The sequence below is a fragment of the Parambassis ranga genome, chromosome 19 (assembly GCF_900634625.1).
Source record: "Parambassis ranga chromosome 19, fParRan2.1, whole genome shotgun sequence".
Classification (NCBI taxonomy): Eukaryota; Metazoa; Chordata; class Actinopteri; family Ambassidae; genus Parambassis; species Parambassis ranga.
In genome coordinates, this window is record NC_041039.1 from 21,207,876 (window position 1) to 21,226,132 (window position 18,257).

An 18,257-nucleotide genomic window follows, 5' to 3' on the forward strand; every position below is an offset into this window, starting at 1 on the left:
CGCTCTGCAGCAGGTACTTGTAGTGTTAACTGAGAGGACGAAACAAACACTGGTTAGGGACTGAAATTTAAAGGCTTCTTGGAAGACATAATTAGGCCCCCTATAAAGCATGTGAAGATGCTATTAATAAAAAAAATGTCTGACACCTTAGGTCCAAAGTGAGTGTGCACAGAGCAAATGTAGCTCTGCTTACAGTCGAATCTCAGCATTGCACTTTATTATGTTGTTCCTGCATTAAATGTGAGCCACCAATGCAGCAAGTCCCTCAGGAGGTCCCCCGGCACAATTTAGCTTACAGTTTACTTTACTGACCTTCACTCAAGCTATAAAATCAGGCCAATAAGAAGCCGTTTGATTTTCTAAATGTTATTCAAATCCATTATATGTGGCTCGTGCTGCTACTTTTAAAAGGGTGGAGTCTATTGTCTGTCGTGGCGTAATCTAGAGGAGCCCATTTAAATATCGTACAATTAGTTCACTCAAACATGACCTCCCGTGCTCGTTCAATGCCATGGAACATTTCAACATGATCACTCTGTAAACACAAAATGAAGTTCATAAACATTGGAGCAGCATGTTTTCATTCTGTTAAATTATTCAGATGTTGGGCCAATGTTTACCATTTTGCATCATTACAGTAATTGCCTAGAAGTCACGAATGTGGTGATCGTCTTGAACCGAATACTTTGCAAGCTTTTAGACGCAAATGAAATTCACTTGCCATCAAAGAGCGTCTCATCATCAAAGATGTTGTGTATTGAAAGAGAGATGAGTGTCTTGATTAAAAATGTAAGGGTCAGGCGGTAGAATAGAGTAGTGGAGTCGGTGTTTGTGTTACTGCCTGTACCTTTCAAATACAGCAGAACAAAGGGGGCTGGTTGAAAAATGAGGTGACACGCACAATAACCCACAGTGTATACGCTTTTATGACACGTTTCAGGCGGCTTCATTTACTGTATGCCGGGCTTTGCTTTTCTCCTGTTTCTCGTGATTGTTAATATGCAGAATACAGACATTAACATTTGGGCCTTTGAGCCTTGAAAATTAATCATTTATAAATGGATCAACAAAGTACCAGTTGTGTTGAAAACAGCATGAAAGAGTAACAAAACCGAGTTAATGTTGTTGGAGTTTCTCTTGACTCCTTGACATTACGGGTCTTTTTCACTCAAGTCATTTAAAGTAGTAGAAAGTCGAGCTATATCTTTTCAGTGAAATGTAGAAATGTTGTAAAATGAGTAGAAAGTGAACAGCAGGGGAGAGGAGCACAACATTTCATTTGGCAGATTGAAAGATGTTTCCGACATGAGATCCCGATTCTTCCTTCTAGTGGAAACAGATAAATGTGCAGAAAAAAATATTGAAAGTTTGTTTTTAACGAGTCGAGGCTGAAAATTGAATCCATATAAAATATACCTATCCAAAATCCATCCACCCTTTCATGTTCTTAACCTGCTTTGTACTGTACAGGGTCACAGGGGGGCTAGAGTTTATCCCAGGTGTCAATGGGGCAGGGTACACCCTGGACAGGTCCCCAGTCTATTGCACACACTCATATATAGCCCATTCAGAGTTCACACTTAACCAAACATGCATATCTTTGGTATGTAGGAGGAAGCACAGGCCACAGCCAGGTTTCAACCAGGGATCTTCTTGCCGTGAGGTGGCAGTGCTAATCACTGCACCACCATGCTTACCTCTCACTAAACTTATCATCTATAGTTTGGAGACAGTATAGCATATTGAAATAGAATGAAATTCATCCCTTAGATTAGAACATGTGTAAACAAACCTGAACTCCTGCCTTTTAGTAGTATGCCACCACCATTCCTAAATGGTAGAAGGACATTTTCTGAGACATTATTCACCAGATGGGGATGTGGGGATAGACATGAAGTCACAGAATCCAAGTAGCCACATTTGTGCAAAGATTGCAGCATAAATATAACTTGTATCTTATAGTAGGGATGTTTAGATCCGATCACATGATCTTCATGACTGATTACGTGGTTTCAAACTTGATCGATCAGGACTTGGATATATATTTATTTGGGCTGCCAAAGTTAACGTGGTTCGACTGATTAATAGTTAATGGTTAATGCATCTGCAGTGCAGGATGACTCTCTAGTTTGTTGTCCAGGGGTAGGATTGTTGCTTTGGGTGCGAGAGGTCCTGGGTTTGAGACTGGCGGTTTCCTTCGCTAATTTCCCAGTGTGGGGATAAATGAAGTATTTATAGCCTGTGGCAATGAGCTTTGGGCAGATTGTCGAGGTATTGTACCCATGGAAAGGGCCAGTTGATGCAGCTACAATGAGCAGTCAGTGGCAAGCGCTCTCGATACACACACAGAGCTTTGCTCAGAAACAGAAACGCGAGCAATAACAGGTGCAATTCATTTTAGTAACATTTATTTGCCCTGTGGCAGCAGAAAGGCACAGGACAGCACAGCCAAGATAGCACAAATGATCACAATGAGTGCCTTTGTAGAGAACCCAAAAAGTATCGGATCGAGACTCGGTATTGGCGGATACACAAAATCAAATGACTCGGACTCAGATTCGGACTGTAGGGCAAAAAAAACCTGATCGGAACATCCTTATCTTATAGATGCCACTGAAGCAATATAAGACTGAAGACTGAGAGTAGCTTTGAATGTTAAGTGTGCTGTGAAGGGGGAAGGAAAGTTCTTTATTGTACAAAAGAACTAAGACAGAATAAAGAGATCTGTGTAAAATGTATTCAGTTATCATCCCAGGCTAATGGAGCTGAGAGTGGTTAAGGTGTGCTGTGGGTGTGTCCTCTGCACAGCCATTATGGGGCATGGCTTTGCAGAGCTGGGAGGATGACCTTGATCTTTCGGTACAAAGAACTTAAATATTAAGCCTGCTAGGTGATGAACAGAGACACTGAATGAGATCAGACGTCTTTAGAAAAAGTTGTTGAAAACTCTGAACTCTGATTCAATGTACGGCTACACCAACAAAGAGTCTTTCTGATCGAATTATGCTTATTAAAATGAAGAGCGGGACTGGAGGAACTAAGACGTTTGTTGAAGTACGTGCCTGTTTGACAGACCTGTGCCCTGAAAATTTCTTTTCTTTATAGCTTAATTGCAAAAAAAATGCACTTTAAGGAGATTTAAGCAGATTATGTTTTTCGTGTGTGAGGAAGAAATGTTACTTATTAATTACAAATATGTACACCACATACTTGTAAATGTCATTTGAACACTAATAGATTGATAGAGACAAGGTAGAGGGGCAAACATTAGTAGAAAACTTTTTAATCAAGTCTTTGTTTTCCTAAAATATTTGACATAAATGCATAATAATACCAATGCTGCTTTAGTAAGCGAATGAAAAGCCAGTGAACGCCGAAACGCCTGAAAATAAAAGTACATCAAAATATTAGGGATGTCCCGATCTAATCACATGATCGAGAATTGGGCCCCGATTACGTTAGTTCAGACTGGATCGGAATCGGATGTTACCTCCCGATCAGGACTTGGATATATATTTATTAGGGCTGTCAAAGTTAACGCCTTCTGTGCAGGGTGGCTCTGTGTCTTGTAGTGTCCCCTACACTACAAGACAGTTGCCTTTGGTGCGAGAGGTCCTGGGTTCGAGACCTCGATGAGCTGCTGTGTGTGTGAAATGTCCTAGCTTGGGAAGGCTGAAGCATTTAAAGTTGGCAGCAATGCGTTGCGGGCAGCTTTGCGAAGCAGCGCACATGTGGAAATCCACAGTCGATGCCACAGCGATGAACACACAAGATTTGCTTGCAATAACAGGCAAAGTCATTGCAGTATAAGTATCGGATTGGGACTTGGTATCGGCAGATACTCAAAATCCAATGATTTGGACTCGGACTCGAGGGCAAAAAAACCTGATCGGGACATCCCTAAAAAATATCAATACCATTGTTCTATCTGCATTCCCAATGTCTCCCAAATGGCAAAGAAGGATGTGTTTGTTTCGCCCACCAAGAGATCACTTTGATCTATGTTTTCTCTTAGTGGGAGCAAACACTCCACCAACTGTCTTAACAATTTTCAAATGAATTCGTCCTTCACGGCGCAACACATCATACAACAGAAAACACAGCATCTCCTTTCTTCCCCGGGCATCTGTCTGTCTTTCAGAAGTTTTTGAAAAGAGAAAATTCTCTTTTATTACAAGGCAAACAGTTGTTGGTGTCCTTTATCACACAGCTCTTTGGAGAGGAAAAGAGAGAGAGCGCTATGCAGACATTTAACCTTTTTATATAGTCTTACAATTGGGGCTCTCAAGGCCTTTCATTTGTGAAGTTCCTGTGGAAAAATCAGGGAGCTTGGACTCATTTCAGTACCGGTACAGTATATTTATATTTCAGCTCCAATCAAAGCTAGCCAATATGCCATCCCTATGTATTTTCCCCTCTGAGCCCTGCCTCCCCACTATAATTTCCACCGACATTTTGTGTGCAAATGCAGTAATAGACACATTTATCACATCAAAAGAGATTCAATTTTCTTTTCAATCATCCACCGGTATGAATAGCGCCACATCCTCTGTGGCCAACAATGAGGGGCCATTACCGTGAGCCAAAGGATGGCTTCGCCTTCTCTATGTATTCAAGGGGAAAAGTGTGTCAAACTGTTTTCCGACGCTAACATTTGTTCTAGGCAAATGGAGACAGCTTTCAGACAGGTTAGTATCCAATTTTATTGTCAGACAAATGTCATTTTTGTTTGGGGCCACGGTAATCATTGGGCTCAGACACCGGTGTTCCTCGGCGGTAAAGCTGGCAGTTAGTCCATTTAATACTCTAACTCTCATGTCAGTAGAAGATTGCCAAGTCCAGACATGACACCCGCTGTCTCTTCATTATGTGAAGAGGGTGACATGTAGGATTCAGGCCCCTCTGAGAGGAAGAAGGGGGGGGTGTGGAGGGCTAATTGCCTGAGACGTTGTTGATCTACATGGGCAAAAAGAAAATACTTTGCAACTGCAATTAATTGTTCCCTCGCTGACAGATCAGAGACGTGGATGGGACACTTTCTGTCAGATTTTATTTGCTGTGACATTGTGCACGGCACTGCACCGCAGTACATCATTTAGCTGCTGCTCTCTGGGTCACTCGGAAATTGTGCCACTGCTTTGTGAAGATAAAAATCGCCACTAATGTCAACGTGAATGTTTCTGTAGATTATCTTATCTTAAAATCTCCATTACTGCATAGTTTCAGGTTTAAAAATGACATTTGGTGTTCCAAATATATTCATACAATGCAATATAATGTACACAATATACATAAAAGAATAAAAAAGGAAGTAGACTTCTTTGGACTTCTGTGTGTAGAAGAAAGACGTCCAACTTCTAAAGTTAACTCAAGGAAAAGGAAAGATTAAAATTATAAATCAGATTTATGTCTGTGCAAGCTGAGCATTTTTTTTCAATGATCTGAAATTATGCTGTAAACATTTTTAATATCATGCTTCTTTTTCTTTCCTTTCACCAGAATTCTAATGTTTTATATTGAAGAGAAAGCTTCGGCTAAGAAAAAAAACCCCATAATAAAGACGTCATGACTGTACTCCAAAAATGAAAGTTTTTCTGTGCCTTTAAACGCATTAAAGTTTTGGATTGTTTTCCAAAATGAAACAAACATCTTTGATTTTTTTTTTTTAGAAGGATTCAAAAGCATCCACCTCCAAAGTATTACTCTTCCCTCTTAAATAAAGCGCCTGAGGATCGAATCATTGCTGGTGTCGGCACTCACGTTTTGTTTTAAAATACAGAAAATGTTGCGTTTTCTGTCATCTCTTGCCACAGCTTATACACGCTCCCTTACTGCCAAACCACCACAGCCACAGCTGATGAGGTCACCCATGCAGCCAGCACTGGACGGGGCCCTGAAAGCTCCGCTTCATCTGATATCATTGGCAGGGACGTACTTAACCAGCTCCATTTCTCACCACACTCTTTTTGGGGTGTTCGCCGTCCAACAATGCTGTCTTGTCTTGGCTTGGGTGGATTCTTTAAAAGCTGCTCGTAAAGCTGAACCGTTTAAATGTTTGAAGTCTACAGGGAGGCTGTGATGCCATCCGAGGCATTTGGCTTAAAGAGATCTTTGGTGGTGCGGTATAACGTGAAGAATGAGCCCCAGAAGCATGTCAGCGGAGGTAGCCCATTTACTTTAATGTTGAGTCTGTTCTAATTGTGGTCTGCTTTCTGAATAATGTTAAAAGTGGAGGAAATTAACAATCACTCTCAGGATTTAGACCAGACTAAAAACTAAAATAAACTAATAAATTGAGAAAATAATAATGATAATGACAGATAGAAAATAATAAATAATGCAGTGTAAGAAGGCTGATTTATTAAAACGTAAGTCTAAAATGAGCAAAAGCCACTGCAGATGATATTTAAGATACAGTACAACTCACATGTTCACACTCTGTCTTTATCCATTAAATATGTATTGCATTGGCTTGGGCCTCTGACCTTGACTTGGGAGAGAGCTTGCATCATTTCATCTTGAAATAAAAAGAGAGACTGCCTGCAATTATAGAATGTTAATTACATATTCACTTTCATCTGCTAGAAAATCACACAGATCTGCCTTCAATGCTGCTGTTGGGTCTCTACTGATGGAGGAAGGGGGGGGGGCACTGTACTGTATTTGAAGAAAACATCTGTCAAGTGCTGTCTGCTGGTAATATCTTACCTGTTTTCGTTACAAGTACCTTTCTTGTTCCATCTTTAAAAAAAATAAGATAAGAATTTACACCAAATGTTTGAAGGAATTGATGAGTTCCTTGTTTATCTTATTTTTTAACCATCAGGCAGCAGCTTTTGTAATTTGCCCGGTCAGGGTGTGTGAGGAGGGGTTTGACATACACTCACCCTTCCATACAAGCTTGCGCTCTCTCTCACACACACACACACACACACACACTCCTTGTCTCTGTGTCAGAGAATGATGTCATTACCCTTCTGGAGTCTGCAGAGGCAGATCTGTCAAGAACAACTATTTTTCGTTTATTGCGATAAATGAAGTTAAGCAAAAGAAGGAAGACTGAAGAAAAAGTTACATTTGAATCAGTGATTTGAAGTCAAACTGACCAAATAGCACATGCTGAACACCAGTTGAAAATATAATAAAACTGCTTGAAGCATTGAGGCCTGTAGTGTTGCTGAATTGAAGGCCTATGAAACAGAGGTCAGGAGCTCAAAATAACCCACAAGGCCCAGTAATGGATGTATTTCTTGATGGTCCTTGAAGACTGTATTTGTCACAATCTGTGCGCCTTTCACTCTACTCTTTAATCTTTTACAATTATGCTAAGTTATCACTAAAGATGTAACAAAAATCTAATCACATGCAGCCTACTCAGTGGTCTCTAAGGAATAAATTTCAGATAGGAAACGTTATTGCAATATGGTTAGAAATAACCACAGAAAGCAGCAGTTCTATGAGCCACTAGAGGCTAGCTCTAAAAGAGAGAAATTCTCCATAGTTCTCCATGTTGAAATGACCAAGTCCCCAACAGGTTTCTGAATATCATCATTTTGGCAGCTTCAAAGTCTGCCTAAACACCTTATACATCCAGCTACAGGCCAAGAGGTGGAGCTTAGGTGGACAGTTGTAGAAGCAGGCAATTGGTCAGGCCCATACAACAAGGGAGCTACATAAAAATTCACAAGAACATGTTTGTGTATTTTTTTTTTGGTTGCATCTCTATGACCATATGTTCTATTAAACATAAAATAAATGTCGTATGTCGGGCAATATGTTCATATCTTCCACTAGCATAAAGGGTGACCAAATGAGGCATATAACACATTACATGGCATTTCCACATAAAGGTCTATGGGAATTTACTCACATTTGAAGCCAGTCCCCAGAGGCCATAGAGGGAATTGCAGAAAGCGCCAGATATACAAAGCTAAAGTAAGCATTCCTCATTAGTTAGATGGTTTTAACAGATTTTATTTTTATTTTTTTAGCAGCAGGATTAGACACCACCAGACTGAAACTGTGAAACTGTTGCACTTTTTCAGGAGTGAATCGTGTTGAAAACAGGCGGGAGTTGTAACAGTGGACCCAGTGAACCACAGGGCCATGTTTTTAAAATATCATTTGAACCCAGTGTGGCACGTGTGAAAATACTTTTACACTTACACCTGTATACACACATTCACACATGTCTGAACATCCACTCCAAAAGGGCAAACTCAATCAACCAGCTATCTTAATGTTTAACCAACAGAGTCACTTAAGGACAGACACGCGGTAACATACCTGAGACAGGCTCTAATTTTGTGAAAAGTTGCAGGGATTAAATACATCTAACATTGAAATGTAGAAGTAGAAACATGCAATTAAGTACACAAAAAATAAAGAAGCAAATGGTATTTCCTAAAAATACAGCACAGTTTTGGTTAAAAAAAACCTAAGATGTCACTCGCAATAAATAAATTCCCTGGAGACAGAGAACTGCTGCTGCCAATCCAAGGCAGTGTCAAACATTCACTCAGGCTTGTTAGACATATAAAACCTACAGGCGATGGATGCTGGGGCTGTTATATGATATACTCCATCATAACTGTGGACACAGACAGTTAACACACGCAGCCCGGCGGTTTGCTACTGTCTGCAGTTACGGGCAGCACTACAGATAAAACAAATACAATTCTGCTGCCTGGTCGTCTGCAGGAGAAACAATCTCTCCACAAATCCTCTGAGACGCTGGATAGAGGGGAAAGGGGTGTGTGTGTGTGTGTGTGTAGAGGGAGGTTTGGGTGGAATGAAAGACCTAAATGGAGAAGGCGTGCTGTGGTGGCCTGTTAATGGTGAGGGGGGCTCAGAGGACCAGAGAGAGTGAAGTGCATGCATGTGTGCCTGTTATAATGTGTTTGGTATTACTAATGTTGTGGGGATGTAAATCTGTCCACAGGGTCAAAGTGTTCATTTTGGGAAACAAATATTAGGATGAATTTTAAGGTGAAGTGTTAAAAAAAAGTTTGAGGTCACTTTACAGTTTTGGTAAATGTTGGATCAGTAGTGGTTATTTTTAGGTCATGTGTACAGGGAATGTATAGAGTCGCTATTTGAGATGAGCGTATTAGCAGACGTAGGACTACATACAGCTATTCCCACTGGCAACTATGGAAAAACCATTATTTTAATTATCTAACCGATTTTGAGTGTGTGTGTGTGCAGTTCCTTACTATATTCATGCGGTAATAAAGACCAATGATGGAGGACATTTGATGTTTTTTAACTGCAGGAACTCCAGACAGGAACCCATAATTGGACCTTTTAGTCTTTCCATTCCTGCTACTCCATCAGGCTGAAAGGGTAATTAGTCCATTTCATTTTCTTTATTTTTTGCCACTTTAAAATTTGAAATGTCACTAATTGTTTTTAGTCCTTACACAGTTTGAAGCCCCAACTCCCTGTTTTAAAGGCTCCATTTAATATTTTGGATAAAGGCTAGGTAGAGACCTGCAGCACCTGGAGCAAATCACGCAGGAACGGGCAGGATTAACATCGCTTCGGGCGGGGACGGTCGGTCACACATATAGGTACTGGGTCCCGGTCGGTCTATGGTCCCATCTCGCGAGGATTTGCCTAACTTTTCATGTCTCGGGAGCCGGAGGAACTCTACAGGCGGTCAGATTGGGATAGGGTTCGGGATCGGGTCGGGAGCGAAATTGAAAATTCAGTCCCGTGCTAGGTTTACTTTACCTGAGCTAGAGTTTATTTAACTTGGAAATATATGAACCTACACATGTACGTGTATGAATGAATGCAACAACTAGCAAACATAGATGTAAGACACTGGGGGGTTGCATTATGTTGTGCATATAGCTTGAGTGATGTCAAGCATAATGGAAAGTTTGTCACATGCTACTTTTGTTCACATACATATGCAGTCATGGTGATAAGACTAAAGGGCTAAGAACCATGTATGTCACTGGGTCCTGAGTTCGGAGGTACAAACATGCGTTTTCATGTGTTTGCACAAGACTGACTTCAGTTTGCCGTTTCTCTGCTGCAGTTCCTTCGGTCCCTAAAGATTAGCAGCTTCTCTTTCTCAGTCTCTCTCTCCACACACACACACACACACACTAAAATGCCAAAGTACAGACTTAATAAAAACACCCTTTGAAACTACCAAGACTGTGGCTCCTCAAATTTTAATCACCACATTTCATTAATTCATTCCTTTTTCCACAAGCACGCTGGTCTCCATCCAATGAGCTACTGTACAAGAATTATTTCAGTGAAAGAGAAAGATTCAAAATGTTCATTTTCTTTCAGTGAAAATTAATCACCTTTGTTTATCTTTTACTTTACAGCTTGAAAAATAAATTACAGTCTTGAATATGCTGAACATTTGATCAAGGCCACAGGTCTTGGAAAAAAAAATGGAGCTATTTGAGCCTTGGCACAGCGCATTTATTTGAGAGTCAATTCTGACCCACGCAGAGCGACCTCCCGCCGTCCTGCTTGGCACCAACAAATTAAGGTGCACTCAGGCAACAATTGAACAAATTCACAGCAGTCTAGCAGGAATTCTGTTGAACACAAAGAGTTTTGTTTTACCTTGAAGGCCTGTGAAAGTAAAGTTTACAGTGCGGTGCACACCGTCTGACGAGCTTTAGTGGTTGTTTTTTCCCTGCCCATAAATTAGATGCATCTTCTGAATTGTGTGTTGTCACATGTGGATGTACAGTGGCAGTTTCTTTTACCCAATTTACAGCTCAAAGATTCTACATAATTTTTTAGAATACACGTGTGCAATGGTAAAAACAACACAGGGGGTGTGTTTCTGATGGACACCAAAGGTAACCAAGCTGCACTGCGGGTGGTATTTTACCTATCCAAGGACCTGGAATTAAATAGTTCACTAAATCTCTGTGGCAATTTTGTGATTATTCATTTTAAAAAAAAAAAAGAGAAAGAAATCCTGAAAAATGTAGCAAAAAAAGAATTTTATGAGAACATACAATAAATTCTGTTTTGTGTAGAAACCTTTGATTGTTAAAGTAAATAAATACACTTTGTTATTCTGGTTGAATTTTGGATGACTTGCACCACCGTGCTGATGTGCCTTGAATCTGACAAATGTGGCCACTGAGAAGCTTATTCTACAAACATGTCATAGATAAATTATCAGGGCTTCAATTATAGACTTGGAAGTCTCCCAGAAGGCTCTGCAAACAAACTGCAGTTCCTGGAATGACCACCTGAGGTCGGCTTCAAACCCTTCAGACCTCCATGATAAATTATACAGCTTTACAGCAAAAATAACGTCACAGCCGGGTACAAAAGCAGCATTAAGGTTTAATTACATTAAGGGTGACAGCTATGCATAATTACAAGAACAACCTTTGACCTTTGAGTAGAAGTAGGTACCATTTCAGAACAGATACTTCCTGCCCACTTCAACTGTTTTTGCCCAACTGAACATTTGTCTATCTTAGGAATTACTGTCCTTGATAAAGACACATAATAACATAACATTCTATGTGTTTATTTAGAATGGTATCCCTTTAAGCACGTCGTTTCATAAACTTCAGTTCAAAACTACACAGACAGACACAGATGAATTATTTTTAGCCAGTGAATCCACTCCTGCCATACGAACTAACTAAAAGAAAAAAAGCTGTTCAGCCAGCACACTTTTCTTTTTCTTCATTGCATAATTTTTTATTTCCGTCTGCAGCATCAGGCTCATGAAATAAAATTCTGAAAGGGGGCATCTACATAAACCGCTTGACATTTTCTTTTGGGCAATAGGCTTTTACCCTCCACTGACTTTGGTCCAAAAGTTGTGACCATAAGTGCTGATATTAATTTATACTCTGTGTTCTGGTTGTATTTAAGCAATTAAAATCCCACTGGGATCTTAAAAAGAAGCCAGCTGTGAACTGGGCTAGAGGTTTCAGTAAACATAAATGTTACTCTCTCTAATTGGCCATCCAGCAGCGTTGGCACTTAAGTCATAATTAGTCTTTATACTGTGAGGTCTATATGTGCTGCTAGAGGACTCTGTTCGAAATGTTCCTTAAATGGACATGTTTGAAGTTCTGAATACTCTTTATCAACATAGAAGTGGACATATATGCCAAATTTATCCAAATGTGTGTCATTGAGCTATTATTGCAATGATCCATGCAATGAAAATCCTGCAGAGAATATTCTCCAGACTGACCTTAAAGTGCTGCATGCTCAAAAATATGCTCAAAATATTTATATAGATTCCTCTCCTCTCTTTGTCCTCTGCTACCACAACAAGGCCGAGGATCATTCTGGCTTATTGTACGTTCTGTTAGCTGCATTAAAAGGATCTCGCATGTTATTTTTCTTTTGTCCAAAAACAACACCGCCACAGTCTGTCAAAGGATTTACTGAAAAATAATACATCTGTGTAAACAATATTTGTTTTATGAAAGAAGTAAAAGGGACAATTCTGTTTTTTTTTTTAATGAAGGCTATTTATATTCAGATCCTACATTCAACTGAAGTCTGCCAGAAACTTTTCCTTAGTCCTTTTAATTCACGGTTAGAAATGTAACTTATCCAGGGACTACCAGATAAATAAACGAACAAATAAATACACACATCCTCGCAAAACAAGGAGATCTATAGAAGCACGTAACATTATTTTAAAAATTGCGCTACACAGTTGAATATTAACTATACTAAACTAACAAATTATAATCAAATGTGCTCTGTGAAAATCTGAGCTACAGTTAATTAGTGCAAACAAGGGTCCACAGTTCTGTACGTGCGGCTCAGACCAAAGGAATGCAGCTCCAGAGTTTGGTCACATTTTTTTTTCCACATTAATTTGTGAGTTTTGCAACAGTGAAGTGTAATGTATCAACTTCTGAAAGCAGTTTCAAAGGAAGAAGGAATTTTTAGCTCTCTGAAATAAAAAAAAAAGAGAAAGACAGAAACTTTTCCAAAGCAAAAAGCTGTGACACATAAAATATTCAAGTGTCAGGAGAGTCGGGGAGAAGTGTCCTCTCACATTAGAAGTCCTCAGATCCTTTTCTTACACAAAATGTCTGTGATATGTGGTTTGAGATGGAGAAGATAACAGGGTAATATACTCAGTATTGAAATCTATGAATGTTATTTATAGTTAATTGTCCTATAGTAAAAATGTTTACGTTCTTATACCTGTTTTGATAAAGATAACATACTTCCTTCCTCATTTGGTCACCACCTTGAAAGTTCAAGTTTCCAGTAGATGAGACAATAGAATGGCAACTGCATGATGGAGAAGGAGGAAGCTCAGAAACCGAGAGAAGCTAAAAAAAAAATACTCAGAGCCACAATACTCATGGTCTCATGGTCATGGTCGAACCGAAGCAATATCAAAGGAACCTGTGTTTTTAGGCCGTCTGTTTAGTCCTCCTCTGCGTCGATACATATTTCATTGGGTCTCAACAAAGCGAGGCAGGAGCATATTCTATCACAAAGGCCTCTGAACAAAGTCCCACGTGTACGCTGGACAACACAGACACACACACACAAACACACACACACACACACAAAGCAGCTCAATTGTCTCAATGCTGGGCTGCAGTGTAACAAGTCCAGGCTGCAGCATTAGTGCCCTTAGGTGAAAAAGAGGCTACAGTGAAAGCAAGAAGACCCTCAATTGTCTCTCCAAGGAGAGGAAGGCTTATAGAAAAAATACTGAGAATGTTTTTATCAAAGAGATGGCAATACAAAGGACATGTATTGCAGATAAACCCTTGCATATTTCTTTGTTATCACTTACTGCATCATGTCCCAGTCACTTGTGAACTTAAAGTTTCTCTGACATTTTTGATTCCAAGTTTCTCCACAACTCTGCCCCCAAAAGTCCTACCTGGCTCTTTGAGAGTACTTGAAGGAATATCAGGTAGACCTCTGGGTCCACCTGAGTTTCTTTGTGAGGCTCACAGAAAAGCTTTTCTCATCAGCACAGATGTGTGAGAGAGTGTGGCTCCTCTGAGGTAGCTGGAGGTCAGAGGGGCCCTTTTTGGAGAACTTCAGCTGCAAGGACCTGGAATGCACTCAGCCATGAGCAGCTGTCTCTATTCAAACATGCTTCCAGTTTTCACTGGAAGTGGAATACAGATTATTTCAAGTTCCATCCTCTCAAGCAGGTTTTTAACACATATCAAATGGTTGCAAGCAGGTGTTCAGGGTTAAATATCTGATCACTTTCTGAATGGAGGTCCAGTGTTCACTATTTTAGCTCTACTGTTGGTCTCTACTCACTCCTGTTCAGGTCTGTGGGTGCTAACTGTCCATCTGTCCCTGAGTTCAAATTAAGTCAGCAGGGCCTTCCTTTAGCAACTGATGTAGCAGGTTAGCAGGTATATTATCATCTATTCTAATGAGCAAACAACAAAACTCATGTGTTGGCTTCCTTTCATCAACAAAAATGTTCTGAATAAGAAACATGAGCATGAAGTTATAAACAAAAACTAAATAAGCAGAGATCTTTTTTTTAGCAAATCCCATTTACTTTACATTATTAAAGTAAATATACACATACCTGTCCCAGCCTTACATGTGATCACTCATACACAGTATAAAGAAAACACACACTCGGCATTAGGTAGATTGTCTTTATTCCATGCATTGCATACAATAATCATAAATAATTAAAAAAAAGAAAGTCACAACCATTTCTAATGATTTGTTTTCCAGTAGCAGATGTAATATTTGAAAGTAATGGCAAATGCTGTACTGTCCAGAGAACAGTTCAGTGTACCTAAGGCCCCGTTCACACTGGGGGAAAAAAATGTGGCTTAAGCAGGATTTGGCCGCATCCAGATCAATCCAGATGTGTTTTTTTCCGAGTGTGAACACCTCCAATCCGGCTGAATCCAGTTTGATTTCAAGCCGGCTAGATCCACCCTCGAGAGGTGGATCTAGCAGGATTGGCTCAAATGTGGCTCAGGTGTGAACGCAAATGTGGCTAGCGAATCCGGCTAGCCACATTATTAGCCATATTACGAGGCGCCACCTAGTGGTTTGGAGAACAGCAAACACGCTGGATGAAGCCGGATTGAGTGCGGACACAAGTGTGTGCTAGCCAGATTTGAAAATAGGTCTGAACGCATCCAGCTTAAAGGCTGTCTGGGCTCAATCCTACTCTAGCTGGAATGACTTTCTCCAGTGTGAACGGGGCCTTAAAGGTGAGCGATGATCTATATGTTCCTTTATGCCCAAAAAATGTTAAATATAAGTTGTGTCCTTCCAGTTACAAACGCATTTGAAAATATCAGGGAAAAGTCATCCAACAGTAATAATTTAATTGTAATCTAAATAATTTTCATTTTTTTCTGATTGAATACATTAAAATTGGCATATTCTTTCTAAATAGCTGAGAAGCTATAAAGTATCTCCCCATGTTAAATGCTTTTTATGACCTTTATGTCACAGTGTGTGAAGACACACAATATTTACACAAAAACAAAACATTGTGCACAGATGCAAAGCCTTTCGTTTCAGAATGGATTATACTTTTCATTTTTAAAAAGTAGCACCGACTCATACAAAAACAATTATGCAATTGTCTGTGGAATAAATGACGTCTGTGAACATTCATTTCACTTTACTGTATATACATCCTCATTCACCGTGATGCCAGAGCGTCCAACATCCAAATTTGATCTTAAGTCAGGACACAGATGCACTGTTTGGGATCTTGTATGTCTGAGCTCAGCTCTCACTCACAGGGTGCAGTCAGGCAGTCATACAAAGCTTTCTTCCATGTTGGAACACAGCAGGAAAGAGTCGACTAGCCGCGGTTTGATCAGCTGCTGGTGGTCGGCTGCCTCTATGCTGTCTGGACAGCCTGCAGCCAGCCTCCTCAAAGCAGCCTGGGGAAACACACACACACACTCATATTAAGCATGTGCACAAACACAAAACAGAAACTCAGGCATGCACATAAAGTAATGAAAAAGCCTCATATTTATTAAATTCTTTATTAACATTATTTCCAGCATTTCACGTGATTTGAGAGGTGTGGCGTTCAGCCAGGAGAGCCCCCCCCGACATTTACATTAAAGATTACAAATGATCTGTGAAAGCCCAGCGTCCTTTGAAGGTAAAAATTCAACATCTACAAATGCTCTACTTAACCCTTGGCTAAAAGGATAAAATGGAATCACATTAATTAGAATAGACTGACAAGAAGAAGAAGGCATTTCTCAGCACAGCCAGGAACCCCAATTAAGCTCCTGACCATTATGCGCTTAAAATACCCTCATCGGCCCAGAGATGTGGTCTTAATAATTATGATGAGAATAAGAGAGCGATAAAGTACGAGCAGGGATATTATTCATGATATGTACATATTTAAACACACAACGTTTGAGATGATGTGAACCGGTCAGCTTTCTCAACATGATATTTCAACGTGATATATTTTCAATTCTCAGATATTGCCCTGTGGATGTAATTAAATTGGACACAGTGCACTGATGTTACACATGCAGGCCTGTGGTATAATGCCCTTGTACTTTAAACATACTATATAGCCAGTTCAGCTGAAAATATATAGTACAGTATAGTAGTAGAGCTGCAATAGGCAATTTGGATGTTTGAATGATGTATTTGTATTCATGACACAGAGCCATTTACACATATCTGAAGACACACACACACACACACACAGGGACACACGCTTTACACCTACCAGGCAAGCGACCAGCACAGAGTCACTGTTATTTCTCTCAGTAGGGGAGCGACACAGTTCAATGAGACGAGGAACAGCTAAACACAGCAGAGGAGAAAAAAATAAAAATAAAACTCAGTTACCAGCTTGTCCCATATTGAGATATTGATGATGATGAACAGAGGTGCAAAGCAGCCCCAAGTTGTGCTTGGTATACCTCTGCACCCTTTTTAGTGTGCTGATAGACAAAATAAAATCAGACAGCCTTTTGTTATGGGTCAAAACTGTCTGAATTTCCTGTGGTCAAATCAGAGGTGTGATAAAGCTTTCCCAGGTAGACAAAGAGGAGCACAGGAGAATGGATATATGCACATGATGGAAGCATTAAACCTTTTCCTCAATTGACAATCTGCCTCTTTAGCCAGAGTTCTTCAAGGTTGAGTTCAGGGCCCACTTTTATGGCACTTTTCTTCATTAGACTTCATTAGACTCAATTTACTAAGCATATCTGTGTTGAAAAATAATAATTGAAGCATAAACAAATACATGTATTTTGTTGTTTTGGGAGCCCTCTAGTGGCTAGAAGACCACATCTCTCTTGTAGTTTATATCTTGAGACCATAAAGAGAGAAACCTGCCATGTGTGAGGTTGCTGAGCCTGAGAGCACCTTCCTGTAAATCAAAACCTTAGTACTTACTGGCACGTTTCAAGAATCAAGAGAATCAAGAATCTTCTATTGTCACTTTGCAAGGCACAATCAAATTTTGTTTAGCAGCTCTTGGCTTAAGGCACACAGGTAGACACATGGAATGAAAAAAGGCAAAATATATCTAAATAGATATAAAATAGAATAAAGAATAAAAGGAGTAAAGCTAACAAACAATTAACTTTTTTTAAAGTGACCAGTATGAATATATTGCAGCATATTAATGTTCAGACACTAAAAATGTGTTTTAGTGTTAGTAATTATGTATATTTTAACTTTATAACATGAAGCTCTGTGGGGATTGACTCACTTTTGGTGCCGGCCTCTGGTGGCCATTTGAGGAACTGCAGTTTTGAATGAACTTTTTCTTTTGTAATTATCTTTGGAACAATTCAACATCTATATTTAAAGATATAAGAAGTTAGTACCTTTCAGCTGGATGGCTGTTTGTGCTACATCAGGGTCTCTGCTCAGACGAGCCAGAGTGACTGCAGCTTTCTGCTGGACACGTTCACAAGCAGCGCCCTCTGATGGACTGGCTGAGGATGGCTTTTCTCCCAGCAACAGTAGCAGTCGCTCAATTCCTTAAAAGACATCATATCCCATACAGATTAGTCGACATATAAGAGAGATACACTGAGAAAGAAACAGTGTACTACAATAAGATTTAACAATGTTGTTGATTTATCAATAAATAAAAACAGGGCGAAGTTATTAAAAAAATGAAGTTGCAAAACAAAAATGTAGGTTTGGGAGGTTTTACCTACGTCAATGTACAGTTAGAAAGCAAACACAACACAACAGGCACTGACAATTCAATTGGCAACAAACTGAGAATATCAGTGCTACAGTCTGGGCCTGAA

The 18,257-nt window shown here is 39.8% G+C and overlaps 1 protein-coding gene across 2 annotated transcripts in view; it reads right to left on the reverse strand.

The window, feature by feature from the left end:
• Positions 1 to 15,084: 15,084 nt before the first annotated feature.
• insc (INSC spindle orientation adaptor protein) overlaps positions 15,085 to 18,257 on the reverse strand; it is a 47,342-nt gene continuing 44,169 nt past the window's right edge. For both annotated transcript variants that reach the window (XM_028430580.1, XM_028430581.1), the window contains exons 11-13: positions 17,823 to 17,978; positions 16,709 to 16,785; positions 15,085 to 15,887 (exon numbers count right to left, since the gene is read on the reverse strand). In XM_028430580.1, coding sequence (XP_028286381.1) covers positions 15,759 to 15,887; positions 16,709 to 16,785; positions 17,823 to 17,978 — 362 coding nt within the window. In that variant the 3' untranslated portion in view covers positions 15,085 to 15,758. The remainder of the gene's footprint in view (positions 15,888 to 16,708; positions 16,786 to 17,822; positions 17,979 to 18,257) is intronic.